Genomic DNA, 17,469 nt, shown 5'->3' with positions numbered 1-17,469 from the left:
CTGTTTCCTCATCAGTAATAAATAAATATCGTAAAATGCTCACATTGATTAAATTTCTGTTTCGTAAAATTGATGACATCATACTCTCCGCTTAAAAAAAAATGTGAGTATAACGTCCGAATTGCTTTTAAAATCCAGGGAACTAGATAATGCTACATAGTATTTTAGCAGTTAGGGAGTGAATTCGGGAGGGGTCTGCAACCTGAGGCTCCTGAGCCACATGTGGCTCTCATTTACCTCCATTGGGGATATTTGGCTTTAATAAAAATATCAATAGTTTGAAAAATAATGGGTTTGTAGTTTTGGATTATTAGTTTTAGTTAATAAAGTTTTGTGATGGCTCATTATAAGAATGAACTTGAGAGTTGTAAATTACATTTACATGCATAGATTTTTTTAAAATACTATTCCACCCAATATTGTCATGCTTATTTTCTATAGTAAAAGAAGAAAAAATATGAAAGGGCATCGATGTCATGATACGAAATGTCATGTTTGACATGGCTTTCTTGCATTTTCAATTCAAGCAAATCTGCAGCATAAGAACTATTTATTTTATTTTTAATAATGTATTTTTATTATTATTTTAAGCAATCATGGCCACAAAACTTGAACATTTACACTGAAAATCAAACACTTAAACAGAGGGTGGATTTTATTTTGAAAGGAACTTACATATTCTGCTGTCAAAAGTTAAAAAAAAGAAAGGTAAAATTGTTTTATATAAATAATTGTACACTGTTATAATTCGCTAACTGTAAATATGTAAAAGACACATGTTATACATTAATGGCTAAATAACAACAAAAACATAAATAAAGTGAAGGTTTTGTTAAAAAAAAAATAATAATAAAAGAACCAAATGGTTATTTTTGCAATGAAGGAAGTTCTGTTAATTTCACATTGAAAAAAAAAAAATCGACATAGTTAACTAAAAGTATTGATGCTGTTTCTGTTTTAAGCACATCCAAAAGTAAACAGGTACAAACAACATTTCAGCTCATTCCTTGAAGAAAATGAAGTAGTATACCCCTGTGAAGTGGTAATAGGGTTTAATATACTGCTGAACTGCACTTTGTTGACTTGAGTAAGGTGGAGACCTAAAGGCTAAGGCACATTGCACAAGGGTGTGTTACCTTGCATACTTGAGGCTGGTTTGCTTCATCTGCATGACCCAGCATTCATATTACAGAAGCAGCGCTGAACGATGTACAAAGACAGTTTGGAAGTCTGCACCTATTAATCTCCTTCCTTTATCCTCATTGAAGACTTAAAATCAGTCGACTATCTGATTGAAGGTTTGAAAAAAACAAAACCTAGAGGTTGATCTTATCTCCCTTCACGTCTTTCAGCTGCAGCCGCATGGCTAAATAGAATCCATCATGGCGTGGCGGCATGCGGTTCTGCTCCCTGATCGCCTCATAAACGCAGTGGGACGTGTCCGGTCTGGCCGCATTCAGCAACTAGAGAGTCATGGTCACCGCTGCTAATGCTAGGCCTGACAACCACACCACAGGTGTGTTTGGGACTCCACGTACTGGCACAGGGAAATTTATTATGACTCCTTTCTGCCAGACTATAAACGTCTTCATTAAAACAGCGGTTCCAGAGTCAGTTTAGGTTAGCGGTGAACTTTTGGTACAAACAGATGAAGAAACTAGCTTCTTTAGAACACGTGATTTAGTTAGTAACCAAGTTGGTGGGATGGTTACAGTTTCTGGGTACCAACTTTATACCAACATGTTGTCAAACCAACCACAGCCGTGTCGTTTTGATTTGAAAACAAAATAGTTAACATTTAATCATAGCGTTATACTAGGGGTCGGCAACCTTAAAGGCCCAATACTCCCCTTCTCCCTTCCCCTTGATTTGAAGTGGCAGTTGAAGTCGAGTCCCGGATTATTATTTTTTAAGTTTCACACTCCAAAAAGAGGGGTCCAAGGTCCACCTTGGTGCGCTCTGAACCACGGATGTTTACATTTAAATGTAAGTAATGACCTTTTGTTGTAGTGTGACCTTTTTAAAGTTATAAAACCACTATTGTTATGTATATTCAAGAGCGGGAAGCTCTGCGCTAATGCTAGCGGATCGCTGATATTGATGACGCCATCGAACGAAAGTCACGTCCAAAATATTAGACACTATTTTTTCATCACCCTCCGTTTGGAGCAAGGGCTAAGGGGAAGGGGGAAGGGAAGAATTCGGATCGGGTCTAACAGTTAAAGAGCCATTTGGGCCCGTTTTCTACTGATCAAAAACTAGAGCGAGCCATATAGTCTTACTTTAGCTTTTTGGAAATTTGGAACAATGTCTATTTTGTGACACAAACCAAAGCAAAAATATAAAAAGATTCTAGCATCTCTCAAGATGAGATTTTTTTTTTTTAAGTGTGACTAAAGCCCATAACTTATTGTTCTTTTTCCCCTCATCGTCCTCAGTAGTCTTACACTGCTGGGTGTTGTTGTTTTAGTTTGGGGTTGGACCCTGGTAGTTTTTCAAGCTTTGTTTGGTAATGAGGAAATTTCAAACATCTCAAAATGAAAATATTCTCAGACATAGGAGGCCATTTTTCAGAGTTAACTCCATCACAAGCTCATAGTTGAGTATGATGAAGTCACAACAAGAAAAACCTTTAGATAAAAGAAAATGCAGCCGTTAGTGTTTTCTTGAAGGTTACAAAGGCTTGAGTGACTTCTTACTCCAAAGACGAGGCCCATAACACACAGGAGCGAGACTAACCACATCTACTCCACACTTCCTGCAAGACTATACAAAGCCTGGACCTCATTGTTCACCATTTCCTCTCTCCAACAACATCTCTCTCTCTCCGCACCGATGGAAAACAGAACTAAATGAGGGCATCTCCACCCCCTCCAAACGCTCACAAAGCTGTGCTGTGTCCAGAGCCTAAAGTGTTGCGTCTATCATGGTGCTAACTCCCCTCAATGCGCACAAACAAGGATGTTACCCCCCATCTATGACCATCTGTGGCTCCCCCACTGTCCTGCCTGCATGACTGGCTCCAAAAATCCTTTTATAAACTCTCCCTGCTCACACCACCTAGCATTCTATGCAAACTTCACCTCAGTAGATCCTAAGTTTGACTAATCTGAGGCTAAAAGCACAATCGACATAACCAAGGAAAGCCGGCTAAAGAGTGTGAGATGTTGTGTTTATCTACGCATTCCTGGTGTGAATCTTTTAGTGCGTCTTTGCTTCCTTCAAGGTCAGGAGGACAAACATCTCTTCAACACGTGAACCTTTTGGGTTTGTTTTGCTCAACTCTTAACCTTCAAAAGTGGATTTTATTAGAACGTTGACGCTTTTCTTCCCTCTTTCTTGTGTCTTTTAGTGGTTTTCTGCTGCAGTAGACTTCTAAGCGCCCAAAGTTGTACTAATATTTACTAAGATCTGGCCTCTTTGACTGGAATGAGTAACGTCAGACAGACCACGATTGACAGGAGATATTTCTAGCATATATTATATCATACAGGAATTTGGTAAATGCTGGTCAGTAGGAGTGCCTCACTTCAATAAAGTCGCTAGTTGCACTTTTTTTAAGCACACAGACTCAATTAAATGACCACACTGCACAGCTCATTGGCACCACCCTCCTTTCAAACTGTGTGGATCAGCAGGCCGTCCCGAACACCCGGACCCATCAATTTACAGAGCGATAAAAGGCTCGGATGCAATACACACAGGCCTGCAGCTCCAGGCCCAAAGAATCTGTGGCCTCAAGTAAAGACAGAGCCTATTTTCTGCCTGTTACAGCGCCCGTCCGCTTAGTGTGTGTGCATGTGTGTGTGTGTGACCATTCTGAAGGACTAAGCAGCACAACAGGACGTATAGCCACGGCCAGCAGAGCTGAGGAAAATTGCTCGATTCAGGCCCGCAGGATCCATCTGTATGGAAACCAATTCATCTGAAGCATTTTGATATGGCTGCAGGTCTGCAGAAGCCATCATCTCCTCAGAGGCAGAGCTCTCTCATGCATAGGCACCACTCTCGCTGTGTGGTCTAAGTCTGCTCCGAAAATAACCTTTCCAGCGACTTTTCTAGGAGGTTGGAAATGGCTGTCCACGACATACAGTGAACAGACTGGAGGGCAGTCATGTCGGTTTTATCGTCGGACAACAAGCACTGCATGATGAAAAGCTTGCGTCACTTTGCTTTCTGGAACTTCAGTAGAAAATCTTCGAGTTCACCTCGAGTCCTGTTCTGCATAGAGGTGGCAACACTTTTAAACTTAGTGTGAGTATTAAAAACAAAAAAAGGGGGCAGATGATTGAGTGCAGGGACAGAGAAAAGGTGCACTACAAAGGAACATTAAAAAAAAGGAAAAATTATAGAGCACACGCATGGCAAGGGGTGCGCACGGGGCTAAATAAGGTCAGACGTGCCGTTACTAGGACAACCACCAATCTGAAGCCGTATTGGTGCCAGGCCAGCGCCCCACCCATTCATCCATCGTTTGCTCAATCCGTCTTTTTCCAGCATCCCTCTGTCAGAAAACCTAAACCTCAGGGTAATGACTGCTCTTCGCCTCTCGGCAGTCAAAAATGGAGCTTCAGTATAAATACAGGGAAGATTTGTCCAGGTGCCAGCTTCGGATTCACAAACTTGAATATAAGTGCAGCACATCAGCTCCTGAACTCACAAGTTCAGGAGGGAGCAATGACAGCCGTGATAGGTGACCCAAAAAAAACGGCCAACTATTGACAAAATCCATCCAACAACACTGCGGCAAAGTGGCAGTCAAGCTGATCCGATCAGTCAACTTCATTTGTCACATTTATGTACTAAAGTGCTGCTGGACTCTTGTGATTTATGAAAACAGATTTTACAGACATTTGGAAGCTCTGAAGTAATAATGAAACTAGTAGATTACACAATAAATCTTTAAATGCACTAAAAATAGTGGCAGTACTTACTTTTTAAAATTTATTTATTTCCCGTTAAATGAAAGACAATTGATCGCTAATGAATATGAGCTGATCCATTTTAGAAAAGCTATATATTTTTGCAAAAACCTTTGTATATTTTGATATATTTATATGCAAAACTACAATAAAGGGGAAAAAAGCCCCAAAACAATTCAGTTAATTTAAAAGTACATCAATAAATCGATAATTGCAATAGCATTTTTCACTAGCTTGTCCAAGTCTGTAAAACTTTTATGACAAAATCTACTTTTCTGGATTGTTTTTAGGCTTTTATTGCAGATAAAAACATAAAAGAGACACCTTATGTGCGCTTCAATATTTAGACCATTGCTGACGGTGATGCTTAAGCTTCCAATATTCTTTTATTTAACTTAACTGTGAACATCTGTGCCTGAGAGCTTTTAGCCAACCTGGGAGTTAGGAAGCAGGCTCTCCTCAAACGCGAGCAGACACACATTTATTCACTGGCTACAGTGAAAAGGGCGGCGCTTGCAAAGCAAATAGTCCCGGCCAATAAATCAGACTCGGCTTTGAGAATCCATCATTTACAAAGTGGGTCACACTTCTGATGTTACTTTCTTTCCAGCACGCTCTCTTTGTCTTTTTTTTGGTGATGTGAAGGTCAAAGCAGGACGTGTGGGAAACACTGACGATCCAAGCACGCAAATAAGAAAATACGCCGGTTGTGTAGTGACAAACACAAATCGATCTTGTTCTTTCTTTTCCCGTTTGCTTCGGAATTGTGCCGTCCTTCAGCTCATCTGTCAGGCATATTTGCAGACACTTAAGACATTTCAAGGAAACCTGCAAAAACAAGTCAAAGAGGCAAGGAGAAAATGTTGAGAAGTATTGAGGACTAAATCACACTTTTCTCTTAACTTTAGGGAGCAAAAACAAGTTCTACTCCATCTTCCACAGGTCTCCTTTCCTTCCGCAGTCATGGTGCCTTCCTTCCTTCCTCGACTGCTTCGTCCACCACTCTTTCACCCACTTTCCCTCCCTCCCTCTGTCTGTCTTCCTCTCTGTTTATCTAAGCACTTTCACGGTCACTGCTTTGGTATCCCAGGAGTTTAACTTGCCCCCTTCCCTCTCCCACCCTCACAGCCGATCCATGCTTGCTCTCTCCGGCTCTCCATCTTTCTCCGTCACATCGGTGGAGATTCATACCGCTCTGTGTGTCAGGGGTATGAAAGGTCCACTTTATTCCCCCTCAAGGCATCCAGCTTTGTCCTGTTCTAGTCACGCACAGCCACCAACTGGGCGAAAACTATTTCTAAACTACAAATAACCACATAATTAAGTGTTTTAGCAGTTGGGATAGGTTAAAATTTGATTACAGACACCATGAAGGGAGTATTTGAGAATTAATATTTACTTTTTGCACTTGATGAACTTGAAGCGCTGGTTGAACTAGAAGTCACCAACCTTCTATTGAGGAAAAAAAAATCTGAGCTGCACAACACGGATAAAAGGTTCAGACACCAAAAGAGGGAAGTGGGGGCAGGTTGGAATTAGGAGGCAAAGAGAAGGAAGTGGCCAGGGTCGTGAGGAGAGGTGCAGACAGGATTAACTGATTAATTTGGGATTAGAGGGGACTGGTCAGTGCTTAGAGTAATGACCCACAATGACCCAAAATGTGAAAGATTAACACAGAGGAAGGAAGGAAGGTATGTGGGACTTGAGGCCATTTGTGAGCAACAAATGCAGATCTGATTCAAAAGTGAAAAACAACAAAAATGTCAACCACACGCTTTTCAAAAAGACTGCTCTGCAAGCAAATCTACCCGGAAACCCATTTAAAAGTAAAGCACTGAAATGTGGTGAGTAAGGGACTTGGAGACTTTCATGACTATGCATTTGGCGCCAAGTGCATTTTAGGAGAAAAATATCAATTCCACAATCTTCAGCTGGGAGCGTCTGCTCCAGTGTTTTGAGAGGTGCACTGCCACCAAGAACTCCATTTGCAGCTGAATAGGGAGCAATGAGATTCATGAGTTCTCATGCTACAAGGCCACAGCGATGGAGATTTGGGAAAAGGCTATTTTTCCTTCTTCCTTTCAGCACATAATGCAACCACCACTCTGGATGCACCCAGACTGTAAATGATAGCTGATCATTTAGATGAATTTATATTCTGGAATGAGAGAGAGAACAAAAAGATTCTGCAAAAAAATGAAACATTTGAAGAATGTGATGAATAAGGCTGGGTTAAAGACATGCATTTAATTTTTTTCCCTGAATTTTATTTTTTGAAGAAGAACATTAAAATGAAGCAAACAAACAAATAAAGGAACAATGCAAGTTATCCCACAGACAATCAAAGATGCAATAAGAATGTTCAAAGTTAAAAAATATATATATCAAATTGTTTAGTAAATATATATATATTACTTTTTTTACTGTCATGTCTTTTATCTGTTCTAGCTGGAGAGCTGTGTTAACTGAATTCCCCTTGTGGGATTAATAAAGTTATCTATTACTTCATCAAATCCATAAAGTGATTTTCCTTTGTTTTGTATATATATTTAAAATTTATTTTATTAAATAAAATTTAAAAAAGCATAAAAATATATTTTTAAGTGACTTTCCTTTAAAAAAAAAAAAAAAAAAAAGACTTAACCATTGTCTCAAATTTGCAACAAATCATTTGGCTGAAAAAATACCTATACCTATCATCTACTTTAAAAAAAAGAAACTTTAATGCCAGGCAATACAATTCTTTAAAATCAGACATGAGAGGGTTGAACTGATTTCCTGAAAAAAGCTTAAATTCAATTCTAATGTAAGAAATACATTTTTTGGGTTTTTAGAGATCCACTTTTGTTCAGTTTATATCACTAGTTGTGTGAAAAGTGTTTTTTATATAATACAGTTCGCTGTAATTGTAAATTAAACAAATAAATACATAAATAATTGGTAAAATTTTGAATCAAAATGGAATAAATTCAGCATTTTTGCATCTCATCACTATAATAAATGCATAGAATGTACCTAATGCATGTTTTCTTCTACTTCTCAAAGAAGTCATTTACTCATTTTGCCCTGTTTGCACTCCACAGTGTATTAAGAGGCACCAATCATAAACCGTACAGATGATCAAAGAACTAATATTTGAAAAGAGAAAAAAAAAAAAACAGAGCACATTTCCCAAACTCACAAATAAAAGCTTTCATTAAACAAAAGTGTTGAGAAAAAGATTTGAATTAGCAGGGGAGCAAAATGGAAATGCAGAAGAAAATAGCAGTCAAAGTACCAGGAGACAGAAATCAAACTGTTCCTTTATTTCCCTCCAAGTAATCCATGGCGTGCTGGTTATTGTTACAAAAATAACACATCTAAATATACTTGTACACAAAAGCACCAAACTCTTCCTCCAGTTAAAGAATCGCAGCGCTGGGGCGCTTAAATGAGAGTGTGATTCTATATTTGGTCCTCCTTTCACTCAGGTAAAACCACTCCGCTGCAACACCAACCAGAAAGTGGCATCACTTATAAATGTAGTGCTATTTTTCCTTTTCCTCCAGGCTCTCCCCGGAGTCCGAGCATCCACGTGTGCATGCAGCAGGCGGGTGTTGAGGATTATTGGCGGCGTGTCTGCGCCGCTCCACAACACCTGTATCCGTGGCTGCGTCACGGAGGGAGGGAGGAGTGGAAGAAGGGTTTGCTCGTCACGTGTTCTGTCACAGTGATAGTAATACCCCCTGACATCCTTTCTTCCCGTCTCTCTCCCTCCTCATCCCTCCATCCCTGGGGGGTCTTCCCAAGCTGCTTTGGGAGTTGGAATCTGTTGACTCGTTCTCCTCCAGCCTCTTCCAACATATTCTCCGTTCTTCACTCCCTACACTGCAGGTCTAATGTTTTTAAATCTCTGGGGGCTGATAAAAAATAAAAAAGAAAAGAAACAGTAGAGGATGGAGCATATATATATATATATATATATACACAGATTTGAGATGTGTGAAGAAAAAAAAGACATTTGCATAATTAATTTAGTCACAAGTTACTCAAATGTACTTTTGCAACCCCAAAAATGTACTTTTTAACACTGAAATCTCAAATAATTAGTAAATTCATGCAAAGCTAACGACACATCTATTCTGTTTATTCATTTGCATTCATCATAAGGACAAAGGGCCAATTTATGGTATTATTTCTCTAATAAATTCGACTTGTAAACCATCACCTTGTAAGACTTAAAAGAAAGAGCAGCTAAGCCTTCCCTCCTTCCAGATTTATTGGCTCCTTCCTATAATCCAGCGACACACTGGGCCGTTTACACTGAACACATCGTCCCACAGACGATTCCTCCGGCGTTGCGCCTCCATTTTTCCCAGCCCAGCGTGATGCAGTGCCATGAGGAGGAACGTGTCTACAACAGGGAGGGCTGAACCGTGCCAAAAATCAGATTGCGCAATGTTTCAACCGTTAATCCATGGAAACAACAATTAAAGAAGGGCACAATTGCAGGAGTGGCACCAGTTTAAACAAAAAGACTTCCTGGTGGGATTGTCTTTAAGCAGCGTTCAACACTGGAGGTATGATGGCTAACACGTCTCTCTTGCAGAGAGGAGCTTGTCCTGAACAATAATCTGGGCTGCTGCTACAGCCTTCTGCTGTGCTTGGGTCAATACTAATTCAATTTCTATCTCAGGGAATTCCCAGCTTGCTTCTTGCGAGGCTTTCTGAGTTGAGTGGAGGAGCTTTGTAAGAGGTTATACGTGCACAAAAGAGCACACGCGTGTGAGAAATTCCACAAAGAAGATATTGGCAAAACAAACTAGCATATCGTTTTGTTTGCATCGGGCTTTGCTTGTCAGCGTTTCCCACATTTTGTGTTTACGCACTCCCCCTCTCGACTATTTAATTGCTGTTTTGTGCATCAAAAAAGGAATACACCGATTGACTGGCACCGGCAACAATGGTGCCTCATTGTGAATAAAAAAAAAAAAAAAGTGCTCCCTCTCAGAGCTCACCGACAGCCCCTAACCACCATGACCGCCCTCTTCACACGCACACGGCACAGCAGCCATTTTGCGCCAAAAACCTGTGCCAAGCTGAGCTGCAGACATCACTGGCCTTCATTTCACTCCACAGATGTTCACCTTCACTCTGAGACATTCATGCAGTACAACTTATTAAAGCCTAATGCAAACTAATATTGATGCATGTGTGTACACAGAAGCGGGGCCGCGCGTGGAGAGAAATTGGGAAAAGAGATGGGTCCATATGCAGTCTGGCGATAATGCGAGAAGCAGGCGATAATATCTGGGTGTTAAATTGGTATCGATTGACTAAATATCCTGACCGGGAGGAGAGAGCGGCCGCCCTTTCATGCTTGTACACCATGTCTGCTCGGGCGACTCCAAGCTGCACTGTGACTATCTGATCCATTTTAATACAGACATCCTCACTGCTAGGCCTCTGCCCGAACCTCATTTTCAGCACAGTGTGTCTTACTCCGCCTGTGTGCGGCTATCTCAGCTTTCGCTTCAATTGCAAAGATTATTTTTCTTGTGCGCCGATTACACTGGTTTCATTCGGGGGTGAAATATATCACTAAACAGGTAAAATGGAGGATTATGGATTTCACACAGATATGTGCGTGGAAAAAGTGAAGGAAGGAGGAAGTGTTTGTAGTGAGATGGAAACGTTTCTGTGAGGTCGCGGGGAACTCGCTCTGCAAGCCTCACCTTGAAGGAAAGGAATGAAAGGCATCTCAATCCAAAACTCGGCAAGCAAGAACGTCACCTGGATGCTCAGACTTACTGGAAGTTCTAATGAAGATCTGAACAGGACAAAAAAACGTCAACTTTTAACCATCACAAATAATAACATATTTGTTTCTGTAGCAAAGATCAAAAAGGGGTTCTTACTGTAACTTTCTGCATTTTCAATGAAATTTATCACGCTCCATCTTTTTCCTTTTGAGCAAAGCTAGCAGATCAAAAGGCATGCACATACACACACAGCAGCTATTGTTCTCCAGAAACAAACCTCACCTAACGACATTTAATATCAATTCTCGGGCTTACAAACCACAGAGGACGAAAAAATAAAGAAATAACTGCCCGGCATTGTTTTCTGACAGTGACGAACAACTGCACCCGGAGTTAACTCATTTGCAAATGATACACTAAAAAGCACAAACAAGCCGTCGAAGCGCACTTACAAAGACAGATAAGGAACACAACTGCACTCGCGAGTGCCTCTCTGAGACAATAGAGAGGCGAGGAGACGGTGATCCAGCTTCATGACAGATGAGGAGAAGGAGGAGGAGGAGGAGGTGGGGGGGAGAAAGAAATTGCTTTGTTAGCAGGACGGGGAATAAAGTGGTAATTACCTCACTGTGGGTTTGTTGATTATAGTTCAGCCAGGTTCTCCATGTTAATCATTTACCAGGGGAAGACAGAGATTAGTACAGACAGACATAGAGAGGAGAGATAGCAGACAGAGTGAGAAACCTGCATTTGCATCCAGACACTACAGAGGAAGGATGGATGCAGATGAGAAACAATCACAAAAAACTGTCCAAAAAGTGCAATCACGTCTCCAGATAAGACATAATTACAAACACCAGCCGCCTCTGACACTCCCCCTCCCATTCCTCCAAGATGGGATCGGTGAGTTTAAGGTGTGGCACCCAAAGTGTGATTTACTTTAGCATTTAATCTAGATCGCGCACAAGTGCATGAAGTGGGAAATGATGCATGAAGCGAGCAGAGATGACACGCCGGAGCCATGAGGGCTGCTTTCAGTAATGACGGCGAAAACCAACACAACTCCTCATACGCTGTTTTAGCACGCTCCACTGACTGGGCTGACTCTTCCTGTTTGTCTGAAGGTAGAGAAGAAAAAGGCTTTTGTTCCAGGCTGCTTTGGATGGTTTTTAATCCAAAACGACTAGAATATAAGACTTCTGTCATTGTTTTGGGTGCAGAAACAAAAGTGAAGCTATGATCATGTAAGAGTTAAGAACCAGAAGAAGTCAGAGGGCAAGGAAACGCTGTTGCTGCCTTCAGCTGTAGGTACAGGTGACATTTATCCTTGTTAAAGATTTTTCCCAGCAGCTCGTATACATGGTAGAAAAGCATCTTGCGCAAAAGTAATTCAAGAGCGTGCAGTTTGAGTAAACTTTCTGACACACTCCCGAGTGGATTTATGATGATGAATGAAAGCGCGGGAGGCAGACGCCGCTGCATCAGCAAACAGGCCGGTCAAAAGGAGTTTTTTTTAGGTGGGTTTAAGTTGAGAAGTGTCTGAAAACACCAATAAAAATAGTTCCCCGCTCAGGAGAGAGGTATGAGGCAGATTCTCAGGTTATATAATTTTACTGACCTTTAACTACTCCTGGAAGCACGGAATAATTTCTCAAGTAATAAGGAACAATGGCTCTGAAGGAGACAGTTGTAAAATGGAGTGATCATAAACTGTGTTCATAAAAATCATAAAAGAGAGGTCGATCACTTGAGCCCCACAAAGAAAGAGGCCAGGGTATCTGCCTGTGCTGACCCTGCAGTCAGTCCATCACTTTCATTTCAAACCTCTCTTTTTTTCTTTCAATCTGGAGGGTGCTAAATGTGAGCCTGTTAAAGTGTTTCACTGCGCCTTTGTTACAAGCATATTAGTCAGTGAAGAACAGAGAAACGAGGCCCTTTAGTCTCCACCTCACTGCCCCTGCTTCATTAAAATTATAAATCTAGACGCTGTTTCTGGGATCCACACTTTTTTTTTTTTTTGCAACAGTTTCCTATTGCCTACAAACAATACTTGCCAAAGTGTTGCGTTTAAACCCCAGTCTGCTCTCATTTTGCGTCAATAAATCCCCTCTTGTGCCGTCCGTCTATTCCTATGGGAAATTAGGCTGAGCAGCAACTAAACGCTCCTCCTAATTACTTTGTGGCCGACAGGAATGCAAAGAACTGATTGATAAGAGACATTCATGCTTTAATAGTACATATGAAAGGTGTAAAAGTTGTTTTAAATCCTGATCATGTGACTCAGGAAAGTTTTAGACTGGATTTGGAGGAGAAAAAAAACATTTGTATTCAAGTTTTAGCATCTTTACTGTAACTTTTCAACACGATCATCGTAATTCCAGTAGATTCTGAAGGATCCTTCAGAATCTACTGGAATTATGTTGATTGTGTTAACAATTAAAAAAAAATCCATCAAATCAAAGAGCATAAACACTGCAGCTCTGGTGTTAAAGGGTTACAAATAATTTAAGGTTGGAAGGAGAGGGAATTGTGGGCATTGCTGCTTCACTGATGGCTTTGTGATTGGGGTGTTGCTGCTGATGAGAGTGCCTCTCAGCCACAGTGGGGTTACCCTCCACTGTGATGTTGATGGCATTGTGATTGTGTGGCGTTGCAGCAGACTGTGTGGCCTTGCCACAGGCTGTGACCACTCATCCCTGAATCTCTGAGGGGGAACACGGAAGGTGCTTGCTAATCCTCACTCAGTTCCTCCCCAATAAAAGAAAACCAGGCTCTGGATTTGACCTCAGCTGACTCCACAAATTAAAAAATGTGTTATGCAACACTATTTTTGGGGGTTAAAAAAAAGTTTCTGTGCCCATGAGCATGACAGGTTTCACCCCTCAATCCCTACCACAATCAACCCATTACGCACTAGGGCTGCCCCAATTAGTCGACTAATCAACTATTAAGATAGTCCACTAGTCGACTAAATTAATAGTTGATTAGTCATTATTTTTATATTATATGGAGTCAGACTGTAGTCAAGTGGAAGTTATAATGGTATAATGCTAGCTTTTTGGACTGTTTTGGCATTTATTAAGGTTGTTTAGGTTATTTTGGAGTTTAGCTAATATTTCAGCTGCATGCTAGCTATTTTGGCCAATTTAAGCTTTTTTGTTTTTTAGGCTATTTTGAAGTTTAGCTAATATTTGAGCTTCATGCTAGCTATTTTGGCTAATTTAAGCTTTTTTTTTCAGTTTTTTAGGCTATTTTGAAGTTTAGCTAATATTTCAGCTTCATGCTAGCTATTTTGGCTAATTCAAGCTTTTTTCAGTTTTTTAGGCTATTTTGAAGTTTAGCTAATATTTCAGCTTCATGCTAGCTATTTTGGCCAATTTAAGCTTTTTTGTTTTTTAGGCTATTTTGAAGTTTAGCTAATATTTCAGCTTCATGCTAGCTATTTTGGCTAATTTAAGCTTTTTTAGGCTAATTTGGAGTTTAGCTAATATTTCAGCTGCATGCTAGCTATTTTAGCTAATTTAGGATTTTTTTATTTTTAAGGCTAATATGGAATTTAGCTCATATTTCAGCTTCATGCTAGCTATTTTGGCTAATTTAAGCTTTTTTGTTTCGTTTTTTTAGGTTATTTTGGAGATTAGCTAATATTTCAGCTTCATGCTAGCTATTTTGGCTAATTCTGGATTTTGTTTTGAATTTTTTTTAGGCTAGTATGGAGTTTAGCTAATATTTCAGCTGAATGCTAGCTATTTTGGCTAATTTGGGCTTTTTCGTTTTGTTTTTTTTTTTAGGTTATTTTGGAGTTTAGCTAATATTTCAACTGCATGTTAGCTATTTTGGCCAATTTAGAATTTTTTTTTTTTTAATTCTATGTTGGAGTTTAGGCAATACTACAGCTGCATGCTAGCTATTTTGGCTAATTTAGGCTTTTTTCAGTTTTTAGGCTAATTTGGCATTTAACTAATATTTTTAGCTGACTATTATCATCAGAGTTTTCAGCTATTAGCTTCAGTGATTTCAGCTATCAACTTCAGCGTTTTTAGCTTTCAATTTAAGCATCTTAAGATATCAGCACTGGCATCCTCAACTGCCAAATTCAAGTCACAGCATTCAAACTAACATTATAATGCTATATATATAGTTTTTAGTTAGTTTAAAGCTAATGATTGTTAAGATGTGTGCTTTACATCCAGTTTGCACCTTACCCGATAAGTCGACTAATCGGAAAAAATAATCTGTGATCAATCGACTATTAAAATAATCGTTTGTGGCAGCACTTTTACGCACACCAACAAGCTGCACATTCACTTGCAGAAGTACTTAAGACTTTAATAGAAGCCTGTGTGATGAGGAAGCTATTAAGGACGTTAATTATGACAAACGCAGGAACAGAACCCCTCACTTTTGGCTTTCTCTAAGCCGCATAATCAGCAAGTGCGCCAAAAAAAGCTGCAGACAGGTGAGAATCCAGACCTCCAGGAGGAAGAGGGTGCGGTCAGGTCAGATGTGCCACAGTTTCCTGAGCGCTCAGCCTTCTTTACTCAAAGCAAACACCAGGCTGATAGCTGTAGGTAAGCGCCACCTCCTTTAATTAAGCGCGCAAGAACGCGATCCGCCGCATTGCTGACATTCTTTCAGTTTGCCTGCAAATCGAGGCCACTTCCATCAAGTTTGCGCAGGGAAGAAAAAAAGAGGCGCACACTTCCCCTCACCTTGTGTTTGTGGAGTTCCAGTAAACCACGTGTCTCTTGGCGACAACAGCTGAGAGGTTGAGGAGGAAGAGCGTTGCTTTCCATGCAGCAGCTCCCGGTGTGCCCAGGAAGACCATCCCGGACAGGTTTACGCACGCAGCTGGCAGTCAAACGGAGGAGAATACCCGACAGTTAAAGGCTTGAACAAGTTCTGAGGCAGCTGAAGTCAGAAAGATGAGTTGCATTCAGAGGATGGGAGCTGCAGTTTTCTCCACACTCCGCTCTAAGATCGGCTGTCCTTCATATCGAAGAACAACTCTGACGAGGAGTCATAACCTGAGTTTAAAGGTCACCCTTTACGCACGGTACAGAGTGGCAATTGAGACTGAAAGCTGGTTTGGCAGCAACAGGCTGGAAAGCATGAGCGTTTAGACCTGGGGGGCGGGGCTTAGAAACTTCTGACCAATCACTGCGCGGGTGTGGTTAGCAGGAACACCTCAGGGAGAGCTGAAATCCTAGGGAGGTGCGCCCACTGGTGTGAGCCCACGGCGGGGAAGTGATCCTGGATTTAAGGGAAAAATTGACAGAAAACTGAATCTAAACAACTAATAAATGAATAACTAAAGGAAATCCCTGACTATTTTAGCTCATTGTATCCTCTTGATCTCTTTTGTTCAATGTTGCACTGTAAATATGTTAAATATTGATAATTTAGAAACATTTTAAAAGGAAATCCCTTTAACTCTACTGTTACCCTGCTCAGTGTGACACCTAATGACATCTTCAATAGGTAACAAAGAAATCTACTTTATCTTTTATTAGTAATTGTAAGAAAATGCATCACAATAAACTGGAAAAATATGAATATATATATATATATATATAAAGTTTCAGGTTAAGGAAGAAGCAACTGAAAAAGAGAATAGAAAAATGTTTGGATATGATTTTGGACATGTACCCAACATGGGAATGGACAAATGAGTAAATAAATGGATGAAAGACAGAAACTCAGATGATCCGATTCATTTATTTATTTTTAAATCTGTTGTGTGCTATGTTTATTTATTGGATGTTGTAACATCCAATAAATGTCCAATGTAATGTTTGCTATAGGTTTTGTTTTGCTTTATATTCTTGATTTTGTTTGTGCAATTAACAATTACATGAGCATTTTAAGCAATTATTTCATAATGTTTTTTGCATTCTTCCATATCCCAGTTTTGTGTTTTTGTGGTGTTTTCTGTTGTTGTTATTAAATAAACCCTTTATTTAACAAGGTGAACTCACCAGGGGACCACCATGGGCAAAAGCCGAGTTGTCCCCTCTAATTATAATTCTTGTCCCATCCCTTTAAAGTTATTTTTTTGCATTTCTGTTGTTGCTTTCTTCTGGTCCCAATCTAGAAACTAATTCCATTTTGATTGTCTTTGTACTTTTTTTCATTAAATTTCAGACTTTTTCAGCTAAATTTAATCAATTAATAAATCTACTTATTTCGTGCAACCTTAGTTGATCAAAGTGTCTCACCAACTTAAAAAATAATAAAAAATATATATTTTTTAAATTATCGCATCCCAGCATAAACAAGTTGAAGTTTAAATGTATTGCATATAAAATAAGATGAATTTTACTCCCTTCTTAGAAGGCCCAGAGCGCTTTACAGTCACAGTCCTATTTACACAGCGATGGCGGTTCCACTGCTCAACACCAGCCTCAACCACCAGAGCAACATGGGCTTCAGTGTCTTTCTCAAAGACGCTTTGACACATGGGTCAGGGTTAGACCGCTCTACTTCTGCATCCTTTAATCTTTCTCAGGTTCCATGTTCCGTTTCAGAACAGTACCTGCTCATGTTTGATGCTCCTAGACAGCCTCCATGAACACATTTCCTCAATAATTATTTTTTGTTTATGGCCTGAGTATGATAGCCCTTTAAATCTGTTTTTTGACACATTTCTATCCAGGCTGACTGCTGTAATATCACGAACACTGTAGAGTCTGGAGTTCTTGACAATAAAAACTTTCTTTATTTCTTTTTTTTGATTTATTTGTTGTTTTTTGCACCTACTCCGCTCATTTTGCTCCAACATCACTGGCCTGTATACAAACTCCGAA

At 40.0% G+C, this 17,469-nt stretch overlaps 1 protein-coding gene across 1 annotated transcript in view; it reads right to left on the bottom strand.

Annotated features, from left to right (window-relative positions):
• si:dkey-246i14.3 (ephrin-A4) overlaps positions 1-15,801 on the bottom strand; it is a 31,722-nt gene extending 15,921 nt beyond the window's left edge. The window contains exon 1 of the mRNA XM_024268430.2: positions 15,376-15,801. Within this exon, the coding sequence (XP_024124198.1) occupies positions 15,376-15,491 (116 nt within the window). The 5' untranslated portion in view covers positions 15,492-15,801. The remainder of the gene's footprint in view (positions 1-15,375) is intronic.
• Between the last annotated feature and the right edge of the window lie 1,668 nt (positions 15,802-17,469).

Source organism: Oryzias melastigma, linkage group LG16 (assembly GCF_002922805.2).
Source record: "Oryzias melastigma strain HK-1 linkage group LG16, ASM292280v2, whole genome shotgun sequence".
In the NCBI taxonomy this organism is placed as follows: domain Eukaryota; kingdom Metazoa; phylum Chordata; class Actinopteri; order Beloniformes; family Adrianichthyidae; genus Oryzias; species Oryzias melastigma.
This window is presented reverse-complemented; position numbering and strand designations above follow the sequence as displayed.